The sequence below is a fragment of the Poecilia reticulata genome, chromosome 18 (genome assembly GCF_904066995.2).
Source record: "Poecilia reticulata chromosome 18, P_reticulata-male-v2, whole genome shotgun sequence".
NCBI lineage: Eukaryota > Metazoa > Chordata > Actinopteri > Cyprinodontiformes > Poeciliidae > Poecilia > Poecilia reticulata.
In genome coordinates, this window is record NC_088847.1 from 25,696,365 (window position 1) to 25,712,417 (window position 16,053).

A 16,053-nucleotide genomic window follows, 5' to 3' on the forward strand; every position below is an offset into this window, starting at 1 on the left:
TGTGGCCTGGGTGGACGTAGCACAGAGGCAAAACAAAGAGTCTGGCTTTGTAACATTCAGTCTGTGTTAGTATGACCTACACTCTGGTCAGCACCAACACAAATCCATCATTCTTATTCTGATCAGGATGTGTAGATTACCAGATCGATGTTATTATTTTGTTAACGCAGTACTATTAAAAACTCCCTGCTTCACAAGTCTCATATCAAAATAGACGTGCAGAGTTTCTGCAACGCCTCCGGTATAGAGGAAACCACTGCGGTTTAACTTCGAGCTTGATGAGGGTTCATTTAGAAGAAACCATTTCATCGATGGTTTAACGATTACTGTCAACATGACAGTGGAAACATCATTTCTGTGTCTGAGTAAGTAAATTATTTTATAATAAACAGCTTATCTGATTGGTGTTTGGATTTGATTCTGGTAAACAGGCAGTTGTTGGTGAAAGTCGCCTAAATGCATTAGTATTAATGTGATTTACTGAATATGAATCTATAACCTTTCAGCTCTGACTTCACTGCTGTTCTGCTCAACACACCAAGGTTAGTCAATGTCATCACCGTTTAAAACTCTTAAGGACAGATTAAATGAAATAACTATAAATAACTTTTAGCTTCAGATGGCGTTTTGTCAACACAAAGCTTTATGATGAGGGAGTGGTTTCTACATCTACATATGAACTTGAGTCTTTTTGGTTCTGTGGACATTTATTCTCTGTTTTGTTAATCTTAGGTCTTCTTGAACTTAATGTTTCTTCTCCCTCAACTGAATTTGATCATCTCATTGTTTTCGCTACCTTTTTGGAGACTAGGGTTTTGTTAAGAAAATACATTTAAAATATGCTAGTTTTAAAACTTAACATGTCTTGATTGAAATAGCCTAATTATAGATTTCACGTATTTCGAGACGATACGTGAAAGGTAAAACTTGCCACATTTACCTCGTCATGTGCGCGAGATGAAGGAGAGTAAGAAGGTGTATGGGAAAACATCATCGGCGCGCCGCCCCCTCCAAACGGGGCTTTGACGCCCCCTCTGGTGCTGCATCCCTATGCGTTGCATGCGCTGCATACCCACTTTTTGCGCCACTGGATATGACCACAGATCCAACCTGGATCACTCATGTCATGTTTGGTGCTACTTGGCCTTTGTATGTGAATGTTATAGTGTTTTGTTTGCTTTGGCAAGTACAGCAAGTTCCCCATGCACCCAATATGCTCCAAAGATGGAGATTTTGATAACTTTTACTTTCTGTCGAGAAAAGTCGAGCTCATCCCACTTCCCCATGCTGGAGATTTTAGTTTAATAGTAATAATAAATAAAATTACCTTAAAATTAATTACACAGGTGACATCAAGACCTAACAATAGAGTCAGACTGTAATAAAATGAATCTGGTTGTGTGTGTTGTTATTGTGTCCTGCAAACTTTGCTTTAATTCTACTTCTTTCTATTTAATCATAAAAAATCAAAGTCAGGCAGAAAGAGAGTCATGAAACAGGAAGAGCTGGTTTTCTGAAGAAAAGAGGAAGTTTCTTTCTTGCATCAGGCTAAAAATAATTCAGACCATTCCTATTTTAAAGCATAAAGGTTTTTAAAGAATAAAATCTAAACGTTTTGAGAGATTGGATAAAACCCAGAGTAAAATACTTAAAATAATGACTTATAATTATGCCAATAATTAATATTGGTTTAACCAGTGGTTGATGTTGGTTTGATTATAAGAATATTTACACTTACTCTCACACTTGTGGAAGTACTTAAAGGTGAAACAAGTAACTGTAACATGATATCAGATAATTAGAATAATGGGTTATTCTTGGTTTCTTTTCAGAAGTATCTGTAATAACTCACATTATGATTATAATAAGAGTAACTAATAAGTTATGGTTATTATAACATTATAAATGAATGTTGAATCAGATAAACTAAAAGGTTATAAATGTGATTTTGACATTGAACTTGAAAAGGTGTAAAATGTAACTGTAATTAAAGGTCACTGATGTGTTAGAGGTAGATGGTAGGTGAAAGGTCAGGGGAAAAGAGGAACTGATAGGAGAGCAGAGGTGACCAAGGCCTATTGCTAAACTTCAACTTGCCTAAGAAAAGGTTGGGCAGGAAACAGAGGTAGGAGGAACTGTTGAGCAACTTGGGGACATTAGAACAGAGATCCGGTCATGAGGTCTCCAGGGTGATGGATATGAGATCATCTGTCCAAGCAGTCAGCCAATGAGAGGCACAGCAACAAAGCTAGCCAATGCAAACGCACCAAAAGGTGGATAAACCCTTTATAAGGTGGGTGCAAAAGAGGAATCGTTGGTTGGATCCTTCAGGCAGCTTCGAGCCAAGACGGAGATGGACAAAGAACTCTGCAGCTGAAGAAGAGCCGGGGCCACAGAACCGAAGACTGTTCTGCACATGGGGACCAACCCGTTAGCCCCGCAACATGTGGCTTCAAATCGCACTTCTCTCAACAGCTGGGTTTAGACCCCCAAAGACAAAGACCAAGGCAAAGATGAAGATAAAGACAAAGGCAAAGAGGAAGAACTGGTGTGTTCCTTCCGTGGGACCAGGAAGATCGTGAGACGAGGAGAAGGGAGCTACAGAGCTGCAAGACAAGAAGCTGAGGACCGCTACAAGCATGAGGAAGTCACCCTGAGGCCCGAGACCTGCCGCTCTAAGTCAGCACTCTTCCTGTACTGGGAACCTCCTGCTGCTGCAACACCTTCTTCATCATCAGGCCAGTTCTGGGGTTCAAAATGCCAAACTCTGTCCGTCTCTCTCAAAGTTTCCCTTTTTTAGTTCTCAGTGTCAGCATTAGGGAAAGATAGGCTAGATTATTGATTTTACTTATTTGATTATTTCTGCTACTGATTTAAGCTGTACTGACCCTTGCAAAATTGCCTTACTAATAAAATAATTAGCATTAAGAAAATCTAAAAGATGTTGTGGACATTCAGTTAATGAGTCACCTTAAAGTTCTTTGATGGTCATAAAATAGCTATGAAGTTTGATTCTGGGAGGAAAAAGTAGAAATGTTTTATAGGTTGATTTTAGCCAAAACTAAAACAACATTGGGACTCGAACGAGTCACTAAAACCAACCTGGTTCAGTAACAAGTTGTAATAAGAGAAAGAGCGACTGTTAACAGGTGAAGCTCTGTGAAGCTAGTTGGTTGCAGGCTGCTCAATCTGGCTAATTCACAGGGTGAAAAAGGGTGGGACATCTGGATGGAGGTCGTTAGAAACCAGGCTAGTCTTTCTCGACGCCAGCTTAAACAGAGTTTACTCAGTTCTGAACAGGGTAAAATCCCATCAGATTTAGAAAACTCAAATTACCCGTTAGATGGAGAGCTGGCTGCACATCTCCCACCTCTGAGAAGAGGAAGTAGAGTGAGAGAGAAGGGGGGGGAGGTGTTGCGCAACAACATCCTTAACTGCGTACTCACAAAACTTGAAGCAGATAGCTCAAAATCCCTAGGACGAGTTTGTTGAAGTTCACAGAGTGTATACATCCAAATTTACCCTTTGACCCAAAATGGCTGACTCATCTGAGGACATACACCCAAAGAGACTTGCTTGAAACCTACCGAGTTTCAGATCTCTATGATGTATGATTTGTCCTGTTTCACATTAAGGAGTGATGTGTAGAGCAACTTGGCCACATCATATTTTGATTCCATTTGAGAGCAGAGGGAGAAGAGACAACATCGGTGAAGTTTGGTGACCTTTTGAATATGTTAAGTTCTCCATAAACCCAGTTCATGTGATGAAATTATAAGAAACATTTGAATTACGATAGGCCTTCACAGCACTGAGCTGCTTGGGCCTAAGAAAAGCAACAGACTTTCTGCCTGACACGTCATCACACCCAGAGGCATCTGAATGATGTCAGACACCTTTTTAAGGCGCCTGAGCACAGGCACCTTAAAAAGAAGGCTTTCCTGCATTGAGCTTTAGACATGAAAATAACCTTACTTCTTACCACACAGCACAAGCAGAATCAAAGCTCTGACTTTCTGACAGGCCCACAGCGAGTATTTTATCTGCTTGCTTTTCAATCAGTGGGGTGAAGCACCAGCAGGAGCCAGTATTACATTCATTTTCACACTATCAGTTTTAAAGACAAATAGTGTCAAACATTTAATTAAGATGTCAAATAAAAGATGTATCCAGTTGTAATGCTTTTTTTCTTAATATTGAATTTGTGTTCATCTGACTTTGTCCCAGTTCGTCTGACTGTGAGTCCCAGCAGATCTCAGTTCTTCCAAGGAGAATCAGTGACTCTGACCTGTGAGGATGGAAACATCTCAGCTGGATGGACTGTGAGGAGAAACAGAACAAAAGACACCAGGACTGAGTGTGGAGATGGATGGGGGAAACCAGCTAATTACACCTGCAACATCAGTTATGTTTTAAAAAAGGACTCAGGTGTGTACTGGTGTGAGTCCACATCTGGATCCTCCCCCAGCAGCAGCAGCAGCATCCAGCTCTCTGTCTCTGGTAAGATCAGACTGTGGAGTTAGTGTTGCTGTGTGGAAATGGATGAAATGCTGTAGTTTGTCTCTGTGTTGAGGTGGATCAGTGATCCTGCAGAGTCCTGTCCTCCCTGTGATGGAGGGAGATGACGTCACTCTGAGCTGCAGAGCAAAGAGTCCAGCCCACAACCTCCCAGCTGCTTTCTATAACGATGGCGTCTTCATTGGCAATGAGTCTTCAGGGAACTTCTTTCTCAACCCAGTGAAGAGATCTGATGAAGGCTTTTATAAATGCAGCATCAGCGGTCAGGGAGAGTCTCCATCCAGCAGGATCAGGGTCAAAGGTCAGGAAAGTTAAATGAAATACTCACTAACAATCAGTCACAAATATGGGCCATATGTGTCTTGGTATAATGTTATATGTTTTTATATTATGCCAAGTGTGTGAGGAAATTATGTGAATAAAGAGAGCTCTCCTCAACAGTGTGGAGTAATAGCTAGTGAATTAAGTAGAGCAGAAAACTCTTTTTTTTAAAAATTCCAGTTGCAGTTTTCTTGAACAACTGCAACTTAAAGTAAAGAGAGTCACATTTAAATGTATTTTTCCTCCAGGTAAACCTACAGTAGCTCCTTCCACCTCCAAAGCTCCGCCTCCTGCATCAAACCCCTTTCAGTTAGTCTTCACAGTGATGCGCCACCTGCTGGTCTTCTGTCCGTACATCATCTCTACTCTCCTCTTCCTGTCTTTATATCAACACAGATCTCCAGGTAATACTAAATGACAACGAATGAATGGAGAATAAACCAAACCCTGTTAACATTTTCCCTCCTGTTACAGGATAAAATGCCAGATTCCCCAGGAGAGGAGCAGAAAGCGGATAATCTCCACAGAACACCATCACCATGATTAGAGAACTGCATGCAGCATTATATATAAACTGTTACTGTTACATAGGTTAAAGAGCTTTAGTGAATGTCTGCAACTGATTATTTTTCAGCTTTGTGTCAAATCACTGATGTTTTATTTTGCCACACCTGTTTGATTTACAGCCCAGCGCCGACGTCAGGTTGGGAAGTTAATAAACATTTATAATGTAAATGACACAGTGAAAATGAAAGGACTGGCTCAGGAAAACAAACTTTAACCAGAACATCTGGTAAATATATCAAAGGAAAACTTTACACATGAAAATGACGAATAAAAGTATAAACAGGAAAAGTTTGTCTTAACAATTTTAGAAAAAATAAAGCATAAAAACAGAAAACTTCAATGAGCAAAACAACAAAGAACCCAAATGTGGTTTCATCTTTGTGTTTGTGTAATATATATGTTTTTTCTAATAAAGTTAGTCATGTGAGCAGTTATAAGTTAGTTTGAACTGAAATGACCGGAGTGGATCAGAACACCTGGAAGTTGATCCTGGCGGTTCTGTTGTTTATCCTCCATAACCTGCAGCTCCATTCATGATGTTCACTCATTCACTTTGACACGGCTTAATGCATTAGCTACTGATTATCTTAATTGGCTTATCTTGATGCAAATTTACTTAGTAAAAGCACATTGAGAAACATTAGCACTTAATGATTACAGTTAAATATGAACTGGAGTCAACAGTGATACAATAAGATCATTCACACACCTGCAAAACCTATTGCATCTCTGGCAGTGCAGTTTACATTATATTCATGTATAACAGGATATATTTCTGGGCACCGATTTCCTTAATTTTGGTGGATCGTGATCTGCTGATACTTACATGTGAAGCTGATTTTATCTTCATCAGCAAAGGTTTCAGCATCATCCTCTGTCCTCTTCTGCTCTGCAGTGAGACGTTTGACTGACTGACCAACCAGGTCTGAACCTTTACAGTTAACAATATTCACCTGATGCAACTCAGAGACTTTATTGTTATATTCAGCAACATTTCAGAGAAAAAAATTTATATCAGTCAAAACCAAAATCAGCAGGTCAGGCTTTTTAAAGATCGGTAACCAGGGATCGGCCAGAAAACTGCAATCGGTGCAGATATGCACATAATCATGACATTTTCTGATTAAATTAATTTATCTTAACTCCAATAGCTAAATTTTAATTTATACCAGGTGAGTCTTTCTCCCCTGAGAATGTGGACCGGTACCGGTACTGGACTGGTTCTGAGCCTTCAAATGATTTTAACAGAAGTTTCTCATAACATAGAAAAATAATGTTTGTTTTATCCACAAAATGTTTTTTCTGCTCAGCAGCGAATCCCAGCTGCAGCTCAGAGCAGCTGCTCCATGACGTAGAAACGTTTAGCTAGATGATGTCAGACATGGACAAGTTTTAATTATTGTTATCAAACTCGGCGTTTTGAAGCCAAAATGCCTCAGAAATATTCAGAGCCACCATGAGAATCAAGTCATTTAAACTTTAAACTCAGTTTCACACAGAGACCCCAGCATAAATGTTTCCTGTTGAACTGGACCGGTCCAGGTCGCTATCAAGCTAAATTCTATTAGCAGCTTCACTAACCTTTCTGAAAAACATATTACCAAGACACATTAAAACAAACAAACTTGGCTTATTTCTATTCTTGGGTGTCATATTAGACGATAAATTCAGCTGGAAACCACAGATCAGCCTAGTAAAATCTAAAATAGCCAAAAGTGTAGCTGTTATAAGAGGAATTAGTTTCATCCTGGACTATAAATCTTTATTTATTCTATATAACACACTCATTGTACCACAGTTAACATATTGTGTGGAAATTTGGGGGAATACATACAAAACAAATTTACAGCCATTATACGTCTTACAAAAAAAATCAATCCGTATACAAAGTGGGATACTGGGAACACAAACCAGTTATTTATCAAATCAAATACACTGAAATTCTGGGACCTGGTAACATTTAAAACTACACAATTCATGTTTAAGGTCAGAAATGAAAAACTTCCACACAAGATACAGGAAATGTTTGGTGACAGAGAGGGTGGTTATGATTTAAGAGGTGAAGGGTATTTTAAAAAACAACATATTAGAACAACCAGGAAGAGTTTGTGTTTATCTGTGTGTGGAGTAAATGTTTGGAATGATGAGTTAAAAAAAGTGCAAATGTAAACCAATTGAAAAAACTCATTAAAACAGAGCTTATTTCAAAATATGATATATAAGATGACCGTTTAATACTCTATAATGTAATTGATGTTATAAATAATATTTAAATAATTGTACAAAATCAAACATCATGTAAAATGGAAGCAAGTTGTCTCTTTTTGATGTTCTGACAGTTAATTGATTATAAATGGACAGGTAGGAAAAGGGCAGGACATTATGAGATATTATATCTTCTACCTGCTCTTTTTCGAACAGAATATAACACTTGCATGTAACATGGGCAGAAGAATTAGTTCTACATTTTTGTTTGTTTCATGCTATTTTATTTTGTTTTCTTTTTTCTTGATCGTCTTTTCTGTCTGTTCGAAATAAAACAAAAACAATGATAATTATGTGTTTTTGTTAATATAATTACATAAAAATTATTTTTAAAAAAATCAGTTCCACTTAGGGGCCTCTAGTGGCCCTGGGGTCTTAAGCGGCCACTTAGTGTGCTTGTACCTTGGGCCGGATCTGCTCAGACATTCAGTTTGTTCTCTGCTGTAAAAGCTCTGATGGAAACAGGTGAAGTGAATCAGTTGGAGCTGAACTTTATATCTTCTGTCTCAGTGCTGAAAGTCTCTTCCTGCTAGAAATGAATGTTAAATGTTCACATTTCAGGTTCTGGATGGTTTTCAACATTCATAGCCTGAAGTTCTGCTGCTGCTGCAGGAGGCTGGTTCTGTTGCTGTGATGAACGTCTCAGTTTGTTATAGAGCAGAAAACCTGAAACAGCAAATAGAACCAGAACAGCAGGAACTAAGAGACCAACTATCAGTGCAGTGTTGGTCCCTCCATCGTTTTCTTTTCCTTCCTCATTCCCTCCATCCTTCTTTTGTTCATCTTTACTCCCTGCAGAACAGAACCAGGAGTTAGTCTGATCTGACTGAAGATCATCACCTGCTGATCTCAGACCAGCTGATTTCTACTGATGCAACAGAAAAACTCAAACATCTGATCTGACATGTTTCTCTCTCACATTAGTGACCATGAAGCAGCTGGAGGTTCTGATCCAGTCAGACTCACCTGGAGCAGAAACAAGCAGGGTGATGTTACAGATGGGTTCATTATCCAGCTCAGATCTCTTCCTGCGATTACCATCTCTGGGATGAACTCTACATTCATATTTTCCAGTATCATTAATCGTCACGTTCTTCAGAACCAAAGACACGTTTCTGTTCTTCATCTCTATGTCCTGTAGAGCCACTCGGCCCTTATAGGACGGATTCTGATCCACTTTATCCAATCGATGGTCTCGATACAGAGCAACCTGATCATTTTTTCCCAGGTCAGGTTTGCTCCAGTCTAACACAATAACAGGTTTGTTCTCAGCAGTTCTACATGGCAGAGTGACGTTCTGTCCAGGTTCAGCTGTGACGTTCGTCTCACCTGCAGGTTAGAAACAACAGAGGTCAGAGGTCAGAGAGGAACCTTGGTGACGGTCAAAGCGAGTTTTTGTCCTCTCAAAAACTCAACAAAGAGTTTAACTGCAGTATTGAACTGCTAGAAATGAAGAATACATTAATTGTAGACTATCACTTTCATCCATAAGATGGCGCTCACAGATAGTATCGCGATTCATACGTCACAACAATAACTCTCCTGCCTAATCAGAAGTGTAAATTATATAGTAGTTAGTGGGTCCATGTCCAATACAGACAACCATTTAGCTCAAACTTAATGCAGACAGATGCTGACTTTGCAAATAAGACACACTATTCCTAATAATTCCTATTCCTCCCCACCAGGAGGAGGCCTCTGGGGAGACCCAGGACACGCTGGACGGATTACGTCTCTCTATGGCCTGGGAACGCCTTGAGGTTCCTGGAGGAGCTGGAAGAAGTGGCTGGGGAGGGAAGTCTGGGCCTCCCTTCTGAAGCTGCTGCCCCCACGACCCGACCCCGGATAAGCGGAAGAAAATGGATGGATGGATGGATGGATGGATGGATGGATGGATGGATATTCCTAATAAAATGTCTCCATGGCAACCATTAGATGCTGTGGAGTAACTGTATATGGAGGATGTAATGGCTGCTGGTCATGTAGAAAGAAGAAAGCCTTTTATTTTCTACCATCACATAACATGGATCCAGAAGGAAATCACAGTACTTTACGGCCCCTACAGTTTAATATGCTTCTTCCCAGGAGTGAAAGTAAGGGGGTACGGCAGGGTACTGGTACCCCTAAAACATTTAGTGGGGGTACGCAGTACCTGCAAGAGAGGAGCGTCTGTCTGCTGTAAAGAATCAACAGGTTCACTGTGCAGCTGTGACTGATTAGTTTTTCAAGAACAATCTAAAACACGACTTAATCAGTTAATACATAACTTTTTCACATTTTATATTTTTTTTAACTCTTCGTGCTTTGTTAGATCAGCGGTGCAACATGTCGACCGCGGAAGGTTTTGAGTCGATCTCAGCATTAAATCAGCGCATCCTGAACATAAAGCTGAACTACAACAGGTTAAAACTAAACATATTCATGTGTTAAAATGGTCCAGTTAAAGTCCAGACTTAAACCCAATCCAGAATATGTGGCGAGATGTGAAACCTGCTGTTCACAAACGCTCTGCATCTAAGAAAAACAAAAAATGTTCAGTCACTAGATCAGGGGTGGGCAACTCCAGGCCTGCAGGGCCTCCTGCAACTTTTAGATGTCTCTATTTCAACACACCTGAGTTAAATAATGAGGTCGTTAGCAGGACTCTGGAGAACCTGCCTGAACAGAGGAGGTGATTCAGCTGTTGGATCCAGGTGTGTTGGACCAGGGAGACATCTAAGAGCTGCAGGACACCGGCCCTCGAGGACAAGGACTGCTCATCCCTGGACTAGATGATCAAAGATGGTGGATACAAACCCTAAAACAGTGCTTCTCAATTCCAGTCCTCAGGCCCCCCTGCTGTGCATGTTTTAGATGTGCATCTATTCCAGAACAGCCGATTCAGATGATTGCATGCCCATCAAGTGCTGCAGAAGTCTTTTAATCACCCACAGATTCAATCCAGGTGTGAAACAGAAGGGAAACACCTAAAACATGCTGGGCAGGGGGCCTGAGGACCGGAATTGAGAAACACTGCCCTAAAGACTAGCAGCTGCAGTTACAGCAAAAGGTGGATCAAAAAGTATTGGTTCAGGGGGCTGAATACGTTTGCATACTGCACTTTTCAGTTTTTTTTAAGATTTTGTTGGCTCTAGTGGCCTTTACTTGAAAGTAGTTCAACAGAAAACAAGGTAATGACAGAGGGGGAAGACGTGGAAATGTTGCCAGGCTGGGAATCGAACCTGCGACCACCGGCATTGAGGACTAAGGCCTCCATACATGGGTTGTGCTTTGCCCCTATGCCACCACAGAACACCACTTATCAGTTTTTTATTTGTAAAAAATGTTTTCTACTTCACTATTATACAGCACATTAAACTCCAGTGAAATATATTTGTGATTACAATGTGACAAATTAAGGAAAAGTTAAGTTGAATACTTTTTAACAGTGGTGGAGAAAGTACTCAAAAAATGTACTTAAGTAAAAGTACAAATACACAGACAAAAATGTACTCAAGTAAAAGTAAAACTACCACATTAACATTTTACTTAAGTAAAAGTACTCGCTGAATGCATTACCTAATCGCTAATATCAGTAAGTGAACCGATCGTATTTAATTTTAATACATCAGTAATGTGCCATTTTAATGAACAAGGCCACAGATAAAGCATGTTTTTATTGAGTTTACTCTGTAACATAATTTAGACTTAGATATGTGATTCTATGCATCATAATTTCAGGGATGGAAACATTTCGTCTCCTGTCCTAACATAACATGAACTTCACTTTTTGCCACTAGTGGCTTTTATTTTGAAAGAAATCCAACTGAAAGGGGATGGAAAGAAGGTGGGTGGGAGAGGACAGGCAACCAAGGAGCCACGTAGCAGAGTTATAGTCAAGACCAGCACCCTGCGCTACGTGACACAAAATAATTAACTTTTACCTATCAAAATTACTTCTCAAATTGATCTGAAAGATCCACTTCCCATAAAACACCTAGATATTAAATACTTAGAGTTGAAATAAATGTAATCAGGAAAGATCCGTCCAGAAGAATCGGATCGTTCCTGAATGTCATATCACTATATTGCACTTTGGTACCAGCGTTGTCCCATATCTGCAACACCTCAGTCAAAACCTCCACACAATAGTTCAGGCATGAGTGACAACTTTTTTTCATGGCAGATGCAACGTGTGTCTCAGTACAGCTAGCTTTGCTAGCACAGAGCTTACCTTTCTATAAGCTTTCCTTCCAAGTGACGCTAAAAGTTGGATGAAGTCCCACCGTCTGTGAAAGCGAAGCGCTGCTGATTTTACATGTAGCCATATCAATTTATGCAGCTATTATATTACTGACATTAGACAGACATCTCAGAGGAAACCACTGCGCATGTCTGGAGCTCCGCGTGCGAGTAAAGGTGGAGCCGATGGGTGACAACAGACACTAAGTCACGTTATTGCTGGGATTTTACGGCGCCACCTTAAATCCCTGAACTTCACATTTTAACGGACAAAAAGCGCAACGCGACTTGGATGTAACGAGTAACGCGAGAGTTTAGTAGAAATGTAGTGAAGTAGAAAGTACAGATACTTACTGTAAAATGTAGTGGAGTAAAAGTAGAAAGTACCCATTATTAAATCTACTTTAGTAAAGTACAGATACACGAAAACTGTACTTAAGTACAGTAACAAAGTACTTGTACTTCGTTACTTCCCACCACTGCTTTTTAAATCTTCTGTAAAAACATTCAAAGATGGATGAAATGCACAACGTCACGTGACACACAGGAGGTTTGTGTTGGTCTGACTGGATGTGAACCTTCCTGTCTTGATGTGGAGCAGCAGTCATGATTCTGGTGTCTTGTTGTGACCCAGGAATCTTTTCTAAATACTTTGAACAAATATGAACCAGGAGCTGCATTTTAATCTAAACTTTTTATCTTGTATTTTAAACACTAAAATCTGATGAATCGACTGAATTTTATTGAATGTTTTGTTTGTTGTTGCTATCATTTTAAAGATATAAAGAAAGTTGGATTTCATAAAAGTTGAGGGGCTGGTTGACCTTTTGACCTTTACACTTTCATTAATATCTTCAAAGCCAAAGCACCACAAACAAAAATTTTTGCTGCACAAACGTTTGACACCAATTTTGTCTGATTTGAAGAAGGTGGGGGGGCCAACTTCACTCAGGTGGATCAGAAGCGTCGCGTTCCCCTACATCCAATCAGACAAAACCAATCGAGACTCAAACGATTAACAAACTCAAAACTTCAAATCTAAAAACGTTGAACTCTTCAAGAATTATACACAAACATAACCGGAAAAGTAACATTAAAGAAAATACATTTTAAACTTCATTAAAGTTAGGCTACATTTTACTGTATCGGTCTGTAGCGCTGAACTTGAAAGACCAACATAATCGATCACAGATCACTAGATCACTAGATCTCGTTTTACATTTCAGTTATCTAAAATAGTTTTATAACCACATGAAGCCAGATCATTTGTTCAAATTGCTCCCCAGATGTGAAAATTAGATTTTAAATAATTTCTTAATTTTTATCTGTTTTATGTATTTTGTGATGCAGGACAGTGTTTTTAAGTTCCAAAAACGGTGAATAAATGTTTTGCAACATTGTACAATCACTGTGATCATTTCTTATGCATAATGCACTAAATAAATGTTTAACTGAGTGAAAGTATTGTTGAAATTGAAGATACTTTTCTTAAAAATGAGTTTACATGTGTGGCTAATCCAGATAAACAAGTAATAATGTTTTGGGTTTAGTCGTCACTTCTAGGAAACGAAACGGTTTTGGTCACGTGACGCCGTTTCAGAAACATCTCGAACAGAACGACGGACAGAGTTAAAACCAGCCTTAAAGTAGAGTTTATATCAGAGGTCCATCAGATAAACATTATTTATCATTTATTCTTCATATCTGAGGTAAAACTCACCGGCAGAACCAAACTGGATGAAGATCAGGAAGAGCAGAACTTGGAGCCGTGACGCAGCAGGTCCAGCCGCCATTCCTCGTCTTTTAGTTCCACCAGTTTGACTAAAATATAGTTTAATTCTAGAATAAAATAATTTAACCTTCAAATATAAACCCTGTAAGATCAAGTTGGCAACTAAACATGTAAGAAAATTCAGTTTAGAGGAAACGAAGCGTCGACGTGACTTTGACTGAACTGAAGAAGAAGGAGTTTAGAGGAGGAGCGTAAAGAGAAACTGAGTTTCTGAAATGGCTGATCTGATCTGATCTGATCTGATCTGCGCATGTTCAGATAAATCAGCTACAATGTGGCTTCACAGCTACAGGAACAACAATAACCTCATCAGACAGATAGATATCTGATCTATAGTCAGCTTCATCGATCTACTGAACTTTGTTCTCAGTAAAAGATAAAAGTTTTATTATTATTCTTACCTGCAACATAAAGTCAGGAGTTCAGTCCCACAAAGAGAGAAAGTTTCGATGTAATGATTTGTTTCAGGACTGAAAGCTGTTCGGCTGTTTGAACAAACAGGAAACACAAAGTCTGTTTGTTCTGAGTCATGAAAGAAGTGACCTAGAAACAAAGATCAGCTGAACACCTGCAGCAGGTGAATATCCTGGTTCATTCTGTCAGTCATGGCTGATGCAGCTTCATGTTCAGGTGACGTTTTAACCCTTTACTGTCCAACATGTTAGTATTTATTCATCTGATGGGTTTTAATAAAAACCCCACAGAACAAATAATTCTGCATTTTCATTAACAAATTGATAATTTGTAACAAATTGATAATTTGTTAAAGCAAAACTATCCCCGATTCAGGAATAAGTGTTTGTTTAAACTGATTCCAGATCAGATCAGACCTTCAACCTGTTCATTTCTGGTCAAACTGGTTTCAGATTCACTTCTCTGATGCCTGATGTCACTTCCTGTCTCTGTAGTCCTACTATCTGCATAACTCATGTTGCTGCCTGTAATGCAGCAGCTGCTGCTCAGCCTCTGTTGTTGCTCCTTCATTCACCTTAAAGGTTTAGTTTGATCTGATCAGCAGAAACGCTGACCTTCGCAGACCTTCCCAGCTCTGCTCCTCATGTTTTAGGTTCCCCTGCTCCTGATTTAAATGAATGATTATCAGACTTCAGCAGCAAATGGAGCCATGCTGAGGAGGTCATGCAGTCATTTGAGTCAGTTGTGGTAGAGCGAGGAAACATTTAAAACAAGCAGGACAGTTGGCCTTAATTTCAGTTAGAGTCTGCTCTGAATCACCTCTTCGTGATCCATCAGGTAACTGGAGCCTGAAAGGCCCAGATTCACAAAAGATCCTCAGACTAAAGGGAACTCCAAAGGAAGATGGTGGAAATATGGATAGGAAGAAATAGGAAGATGTTTTCTTTTAACGTTTGCTCGGTTTCGTACGTTTGTTTCCTTTGTCTATTTTATAACCTGTTTGCACAGCAAACTAGTTTATAACCAGATGGTATAGGTCATCAAATGGTGATATTTACCTTACCAAGGCTGTGCAGGGACTTTTGGAGGACTCAAAGTTAAAACGAGGCACAAAGAACAACATCTTAAAACATCGTACAACAACAACCCACATTAATCAATAATCTAATATGTAATCAGATCAAACTGTATCATCATGTGGAGACAATACAAAACTAATCTGGTCCATGTTTCCCTGATTTATTGTTTCTGTTCCTGCTGCTGGTCTAATCTGAGACTGAAGCTGTTAAACTCATAGACAGAGTAGACCCCGCATTGGCTGTTCCGGTGCAGGAAATACGGCGGCCATCTTGGAGAGGTCGTCCCTCCTACTTTGTTAAATCAAAACAACAGAAGATGTCTCTGCACTGAGGGATATTGTTGTTCTGATAGATGGACTATTGATGTGAGGGCTCCACAGACAACATTTCACAAGTAAGATGGACACATTATTGTGAATATATTGTGATTAGAATATTACTTTACTGTATTTATGTCCACCGGCGAGATACCAGCTAATATCAGCTACAGTGTTTGGTGTAATACGGGTTCAGCCGCTATGAAGGATAACTGAGATTCTGTAAATCTAAAAAAATTTATTCTCTAACATTGACTTAGATTATCTGACACGAGAGCCTATATTAGAAATGAAACAATGTAACACATATTATAACACTTATGTTATGTGTTATAACATTCACCAGCAAAGTTTACACAGGTGGTAAAGACTATTATTTAAATGTAATTCTTTCACTAGTAAAATACATCCCAAATCTTCCGTTTTTGTTTTGAAAGTTTCATAAAGACACGATGTGAGGAAGAAGAGGGAGAATCTATAAAGAGAGACGGATTCACTGATGAATCTCACATCGGATTTTGGACTCAATCTCAGCAGCTGAATCTCTGAAGATAGAACT

At 39.4% G+C, this 16,053-nt stretch overlaps 1 protein-coding gene across 1 annotated transcript; it reads left to right on the forward strand.

Annotated features, from left to right (window-relative positions):
• Nucleotides 1-307: 307 nt before the first annotated feature.
• LOC103460907 (Fc receptor-like protein 5) lies at nt 308-5,783 on the forward strand. Its single transcript, XM_081600098.1, has 6 exons — nt 308-365; nt 507-542; nt 4,228-4,500; nt 4,574-4,819; nt 5,088-5,243; nt 5,314-5,783. The coding sequence occupies exons 1-6, from the start codon at nt 335-337 to the stop codon at nt 5,316-5,318; spliced, it is 747 nt and encodes a 248-aa protein (XP_081456224.1). The 5' UTR covers nt 308-334; the 3' UTR covers nt 5,319-5,783.
• The last annotated feature ends 10,270 nt before the right edge of the window (nt 5,784-16,053 follow it).